Source organism: Nematolebias whitei, chromosome 9, assembly GCF_014905685.2.
Source record: "Nematolebias whitei isolate Nwh7 chromosome 9, NemWhi1, whole genome shotgun sequence".
Lineage (NCBI taxonomy): Eukaryota > Metazoa > Chordata > Actinopteri > Cyprinodontiformes > Rivulidae > Nematolebias > Nematolebias whitei.
Window position 1 is genome coordinate 36,819,747 of NC_056506.1, and position 7,818 is coordinate 36,827,564.

At 37.4% G+C, this 7,818-nt stretch overlaps 1 protein-coding gene across 1 annotated transcript in view; it reads right to left on the reverse strand.

The window, feature by feature from the left end:
- Positions 1–1,352: 1,352 nt before the first annotated feature.
- Positions 1,353–7,818, reverse strand: part of LOC119415158 (ras-related protein Rab-11B) — a 10,098-nt gene continuing 3,632 nt past the window's right edge. The window contains exons 3-5 of the mRNA XM_037682306.1: positions 6,246–6,439; positions 5,757–5,837; positions 1,353–2,003 (exon numbers count right to left, since the gene is read on the reverse strand). Coding sequence (XP_037538234.1) covers positions 1,858–2,003; positions 5,757–5,837; positions 6,246–6,439 — 421 coding nt within the window. The 3' untranslated portion in view covers positions 1,353–1,857. The remainder of the gene's footprint in view (positions 2,004–5,756; positions 5,838–6,245; positions 6,440–7,818) is intronic.

Here is a 7,818-nt window from a genome sequence, read left to right on the forward strand (position 1 = left end):
AAAGTGTTGTTGCTTTTACGCATGCAGTCCTTTGAAATAACCATGTGATCATCCAGTGGGGAGTCGTATAAAGCTCAGTATTTTCTTATTTAATGTATACAAGTTTTCTCTTTTTACTTATTTTTCAAAAATCATATTGATAGGCTTATAAAATGCATAAATTATTTCTAATCCATGTTTAACCATCTTTGTATTGTGACCTCTTACACCGAAACACTTTGACTTTGGACATTTGTGTCACATTTGCAGCAGTTTCCTCCTTTTCTATTCCCATGCGAGTATTATTTACCTGGAATATAACAAAAAAATAAATTAAACTCCAATTCTAAATAAGTTGGGATGTTGTGTAAAATGTAACTAACAGAATAGAATGAACAACTTTCAAACCCATGTTTAGTTTACAATGGAATATAGTATACTTGTAAAATGTTTAAATTAAAAAGTTGCATTTCTTGAAAACGAATGTAAGTAATTTTGACTAATGGTAGCAGCACATCTCAACAAAGAACAGACAAAGCTTCCACTGTGAAACTTCCTGTCTGTAAACATCTAGGAACTGAGGAGACCAGCTGCTGGAGTTTTATGAGGTGAATATTTTCCCGTTTAGGTTTGATGTACGATTCTGTTAAACAGTCCCGAGCCTTTTTTTTTCTTTCATAATGCATCACATTTTCAACTGAGATCTGAATGTTGTTTTAAATGCTGCTCAACTTTTCTGTATTAATTGTGTCTTTCCAGATGTGTAAACTGCCCATGCCAGAGATACTAATGCACCCCCCATACCATCAGAGAGGCAAGCTATTGAACAGAGCACTAAGTTTCATCAGTGAGATTCATGAGGTTTTCAAAGCTCTCTTGTGAAAGTGTAACTCTGTGAAAAGAAAATGTATAACATTTATATTCAAGTTCATGAGTTTGATATTTATATACTGGTTGAAAATAGCCCCGTGAGAAATTCAAAGTAAAATTAATAAAATGTAAAAAGATAATAGAATTAAATTTCAAAGAGAAATTCAAACTTTCATCCAGACAGAACTCTGGCTTCCTCAGTTAAACCAAGTAAACTTGCCCAACCCTAATGTATCTACTTTTAGAAGTTTTGTGAAAATCTGATGATTTATGTCATATTTATGCAGAAATATAGAAAATTCTAAAGGATTCACAAACTTTCAAGCATCACTGTTATTTTGTACCCGTCCAGAGGGGACAACCCTGTAGCGGACTACAATAATTCCAATCTAGTAGTCTAGTATGTAGAGTACTGTAGTGCTAAATACAATTTTGTTTACTAGAAATTACCCAAATAAATAGAGACAGCAAAACAATATTGTAAAATTTAATTTCATGGCATTAATATAATGTATGTGAGCAGACAAGCTTTCAAAACAAAACAAAGAATATATTTTACACAAAATGAAGCGTCAGCAGCATCACAACCACTTTTTTTTTTTGAGATGACTAAAGTAGGCAGAGAGAAGCCCAAAAACAGGACTGCAGGTACCAGCGGAAGTGACAGGATTTACAGCCCAGTCCGCTCCAGTTTGTGGCTATAACCAAAGAAAGGTCCAGACTTTCCAGGTCTCCAACAAGGTTATTCTGCTACACTGTGGTAGCTGCTTATGTTGTACCCTCAGTCCTGTTTTTGTACCAGAATGTAGCTGACTGTACCTGGGTCAGATTACTACTCGAAATCCAACTCTTCTCTCTGGGATTGATTATTCGTGGCGTCTTAGAATTGCCTCCACTGATTTAAAAAGTGCAGATTCAGATAATGTTGCTCCCAGGGACAGATGAAACCATTTCAACACTGTGGATTTCAATTAATAATTGACCCAGGTGAGGGACTATTGCCATGCTTTACAGGTTCTGACAGCACTGCAGTTTGCTCCCCCTCTGGCCGTCTGTGGTCGGTGGAACGCTGATGTCCACCACGTTGTTTCCTGGGGACTCGTCGTGGGCAGACCGCTCAGCAATCTGCTTCTGCGACACAATGCGATATATTTCTGTTTTGGAAGAAATAAATGAGAAAGAACATGATCGTTTACTCAAAATATCACATAACAGGATAACCTTTTCCAACGTAATTTGTTAACAGTAAAGACGAAATAACCCAGCAGCAAAGGGAAATCACCTTTTTTAGAAGGAAGCTGCACATGCAAGTCTAAAATTTAACTACATAAAAAGATAAGTGACTTATTGAATTAGACTTACTCCAGCGAAAATGTAGAAAAGTGACTATTTTGTATTTAATTAACAATAGGTTAAAATAAGTAAGTTAACACAATTGCATACTGATTAATATTTTACTCATTTTACATTTCCCCTGAAAGACTATGAAACTGGAATCCCTTTGGTGTCCTACTACCACATGTAGCTTTTTATTTCAGCTTTAACCCAACAGAAAATGCAGACAAAAGTAACCAACATTTACCGTATTTTTCAGACTATAAGGCACACTGGATTATAAAACGCACTGGATTATAAGGCACATTAAGTGAAACAAAATAGATAAGTCAAACTTTATTCAACTCATTCACAATAACCATATAAAATCGATTCGAGGTCAGTAAGCACAACCAGAATTAATTCATAAAGCACACCGGATTATAAGGATCACTGTTGATTTTGGAGAAAATTAAAGAATTTTAAGTGTGCCTTATACTCCAAAAAATACAGCAACCCACATTATGCACATGTAAAATCCTGAAATGCTCACTCAGAGTATGTGTTGTGAATGACGCTCATTTACAACCAGGACTTAATTTGTGAACCGACTGATGCCGGAGTACAAATCGCGGGTGGACCGGGCTCAGTGGGGCTCTGGAGGGCCCTCCTCCAGAAATGTTTTAATAAAGTAGATGTGATTTTCTGCAACTTTATGTATTTTAACAGGTTGTTAAACATTTACATTTACCTACATAAGTAAACACTTCTGTCAAGCATCCTCCCCTACCTTACTTTTCATTCAACCTTTATTTATACAGGTTAGTCCCATTGAGCCTCATGAACTCATTTACACGAGAGACCTGAAAGACAGAACCGTCAAGTAAGTCGGGCTCGGAATTGAGCCCAACTCTGTCCCTGCTCGTTGATGTTCGACTCCATGTGTGAAACTCCAGGCGCCTCCTTCGTCTGGGCTCTTGCCCGCATACGACTGCCTGGTTAGCTCAGAACTCACCCCCGCCACTCTTTTAGGGGCAGATTTGTTTTAAATGGTAGACACGGAAATGCTACTTGAAGAGGCAGATCGTAAGCTCGTTACATGGCTGTTGTGTTTAAAATTAGCTTTTATGTAATTATTTTCATTTTACATATCCAATATAAGTTTAATTCATTCAAGGCAGCCATATTTGTTCATAACTTTATTATTAGTAAGCCTGAGAGTTACCGGATCCAAGCAAGGCGTTACCGCAACGCACCCTGTCAAAATGAGAAAGTCCCAGATCCTGTTATGGCAGGATCCGGCTCAAATTAAGCCCCGGTTACAACCATCCAAACTGAAGGACGCTATCTGTAAAATGGATTAAAATTTATCTATTTTTGTGTCTTCTAAAATGAGATGGCTGTGGTGGTCATCTTGAATGTATTTACTCAAAAGGTTAATCCAGTAATTTGTGAGATATTTTGATAAAAGACAAAGTTGAATTCAAATAGTAAATGGAAAAAGGTGAAACAAGGCTCTTGTGCAATATGTTAGCACATGTAAATGTGTAGAGGATGAATCTCGGCTATTACCACACCAAATTTTAGGTCTGTAAACCGACTCTTACAGCTATTTGTGATTTTTTTTTTTAAACGGCTGGTCATGGAAGTCCTTTCAAATCAAATTAGTATCTAAATTTAAATCAGTTGTACATGTACTACATCCATGATTATTTTCTATAATTTTAATAAAATTTGACCTCTGGTTCATGAGTTTGGTAACGGTTACACATGAGTAAAAATATTGTTGTCCACCTTCACCTTTCATCAGCGAGCAATAAATATGTACAAAACAAACAGTTCATGGATGTATAATCATGAAGGTGAGATGTGGCTGAATGTGATTTTTTTTTTTCCATAGGACTTACATTTTAAAAACTTTAAAGTGGCTTAAATACCCCAACAATGTCAGAACACTTAAGATTAAATGCTGCTAAAATCTTCCAACATCCTGAATCAGAAATGCTCTTATCAGCTCCAACAAGACGGTTTTAACTTTTATAGGAAAGTTCCACAATAACACGCTTCTGCAACGAAAAGATTATACACTGATGAGAAGTTTTATCTTCCCAGCTTCATACAGATCCATTTAAACAGCGATTACCACAGTGATGAGGCTAAATGTTTCAGTCACAAGCACGAAGGCTGCCTTAAAGCAACAGTTCAAACCTTTTTGAATGAGGTTTTGTGGGAAAGGTTATGAACAATTGATGTCCACACTTGTACATAGCTAAACGGCCTCAGTTTGAAGAAACAGTCTTTTCAGATTGATGAACCAACAGCTACTCTGAGCAAAACCAAACCCAAAGTGGAGTTCTGCCATTTAAAACGACTTCATTTAAAAATAATTGATGGTGTCTTTGCAACGATATTTTTACAGTCGTCAGTTTTAAATTGCTCTGTTATGTTAACAGATATATTATAATACCGTAATCTTGCTAAAAGTGCACCAGCTGTGCAGAAAACCTGTCACACAACCTGTGTAGTGTATGTTAGTGATGTGCAATATACATCACATGCATTTTAGCTTATATTACTACCCTGAAATACTTATTCATACAAATTCATCCTACTTGCACCGTTAAAATTCTATCATGTTGTTGATTACTATTTTCTCTTTAGGACCTTGTAAATGTTATTTATTTTTATACCCTTATTACATTACATTATTTCTTTTTTTTTTTTATAGCGAGTCAAATCGGTTCTTCTCACCCTGAGCATTTCATTGTGCTGTTAACCTTGCATATGACAAATAAACACAACTTGAACTTACTACGGCTTTTTACACTTGCAAAAAACCTCACTACTTTCTACGTAAACAATTGCGTAATACAAAATAGATCATGTAAAGATTTATGAATGGTGTTCAGATCCATTAAAGCTGTTTTAGGACAGCTGCTTTGGCTGTGGCCTCACTCTGACAAGCCATTAGCTTGTTAATCTGGTCAGAATTAAACTCTTATATATCCAAACTGAGGGAATTCAGGGAGCGATCTACAGCAGGTAAGATTTTACCTGTTCGTAACCTTTCCAGAGAACCACACTTCGAAAGACCCTAAACTATTGCTTGACTGTTCTCAGAGCAGCAGGTTAAACAAAAGGAGGCAACACAGAATATAGATTTTGTTTCTGAATTCAAATAACATTCAGAGATTAGTGTCTTCGCTTCTACGTCGGCGATGCTGTAATTTGTCAAAAAGGCCATTGTGTTAGCCACTGCCGTCTAACTGGAATCTTGTTTCTAAAGTTGGAAACTTCTGCAAATGAAAGCTCCGATACCGAGCGTGTGAATGAGGAACTTACACGGTACATGAAGTGGATGTTTCAGGTTCTGCAGGAGGGGAAGAGTCCGAGAGAAGCCCAGAGTTTGTAGAGGAAAACCTGCCAATTGGCAGGTCTGTAACCATGGCAACCGTTTCTTTTTGTGAAGCAGATAATGCTCTGTTTCCCTAAACTCCACTCTTTTTGGTTAATTTTTTGAAACAATGAATGTAGTTTTCTTTTACTATTACTCTAGTTGTGCGTACGGCGTGGTCTCTCGTTCACAGTCGTACCTGTAAGGATATTTTTGAAGGCCTCTTCCACGTTTGTTGAGTCCAAGGCTGAAGTTTCTATAAAGGACAGATTGTTCTTCTCTGTGGATTAACAAAAGCAAAACATTTTTAAACATACACTCAGATAACCCATCTACATACAGAGTGAAGACCAGAGTTAGCTTGCTTGTGAAACCACCAAACGTTGCATAAACGCAAAAAAATTATCTAAAAATGATTAGCGCTCTACTGCTAAAAGTGCGTTTTTAAACATCTAAATTTACTTACAATCAAACGCATCACGTGTTCAAGCTCGACTGTGCTCAGTTAAGCCATGTAGAAGTTTGTTAAACCGTATGAGTAAACGCTGATACGGTGCCAATTTGATTTAAATAATAACCGCAGAAAATTAAAATTAAACTATTTACATGAAGTAGAGATGCTCATAACTGAGCCGCCAAATGACTCCACCATCAGAACTAGGGTGTGTGTTTTTGTAGGTTTCAGTACCTGCGAAGGCCCGGGCTTCATCCGTAGGCACGGCCCTGAGGTGACGCAGGTCACTTTTGTTGCCAACCAGCATGATGACGATGTTGTTGTCAGCGTGGTCCCTCAGCTCTTTCAGCCAGCGCTCCACGTTCTCGTAGGTCAGGTGTTTGGCTATGTCGTACACTAACAACGCCCCCACTGCTCCTCTGTAGTATCTGCAACAAGAGGCACCGTGCACTGTTATTTATTTAAGGAACGCTCAAGTACAGTGCAGAATTATGTCCAATAATTTGACGTAATTACTTTCTGGTTGACTCTAACAGTCTCTCATTTATAGAAGAATTCTGGCCCACTCTTATTTGTTCTTATAATTGTTTATTCTCAACTCTCATGATCCCACCACAGCCTCTACGTTAATAAGGTCCAGACTCTGAACCATCGCAAACACTGATAATAATGAAGATGGGCAACACATCTCAGATTTTTCCAGTTGTTCACATTTAAAGTCTAAATGTACTTATTTTTCTTTATGGATGCTGCCGTGTGGTATTTTTGGAGCCAGTGTCGGTTCAACAGGAGCAGTTCAAGTATCTTTGGAGTTTCATGTTTAATTTTTACAAGTGATGAATTGGGACCTCATCAGCGGTAGTGAGGCTGTTGCTCCAGTCTGTCGTGATGAAGAAGGCGCTAAACTGAAAAGCAAAGCTCTGGATTTACTAGTTCATCATCTCGCCAACCCTCACCTATGGTTATAAAAATATGGGTCATGATGGAAAATGAGTTACTGGGCACAAGCATTGAGCTTCCTCTACACAAAGTGGCTGGGTTCAGTTTTAGAGATAAAAGGAGGAGCTGCAAGAATCTGCTAAAGTGATTCAAGCAGCTGGTTTCTTCTAGATACCTCCCTCTGGAAGCTCTCTGGGTTCATTGGTTCAATCCACTGAGAGGAGGCAGACCCACAGTTCATCGGGGATTTTGTATTTTCTGGCCTGGGATCCTTAAAGAGGAGCTCTGGAGAGTGTCACTGTGGAGAGACATGTTTGGTTTCTCTGCTGAACCATTTTGAGTTTGCTGTGGTTTTGTTTGTTTGTTTTGAGTAATTCTAGGTCATTTCATTTCCAATCATTGTTTCCCTCAGCTCCCCTAATCCAATCTTCACACCTGCTCATCAATCCAGTGATCACCCCTCTCTGTTGAATATCCCTGTTCACCCCACATTGTTCCAATTCTTTCATTTGCTTTAGCTTTTCCTTCGTATGTGCGCATGTCTGTTTGTATTGTCAGTATGCTAGATTAAAAAAAAAATAATAATTATTAACGTTTTTAGTTTTACTTAAGATTTCACATTCTCATATTCTGCATTACCGGTCCTCACCACCATGCTCTTATTCAAACATTCTTTAAGATGTGATTTTTCAGGCTTTTTGTTTGTTTTAAGAGAGAAAACTCCTCCAGACAATGTCTATTTGTTTAATCATTTACAAATTATGCTGTTAATTTTGACAATTACCATGCTAACTGTGGAGTATGAATGTAACTGATGAGTTTATATATATATATATATATATATATATATATATATATATATATATAT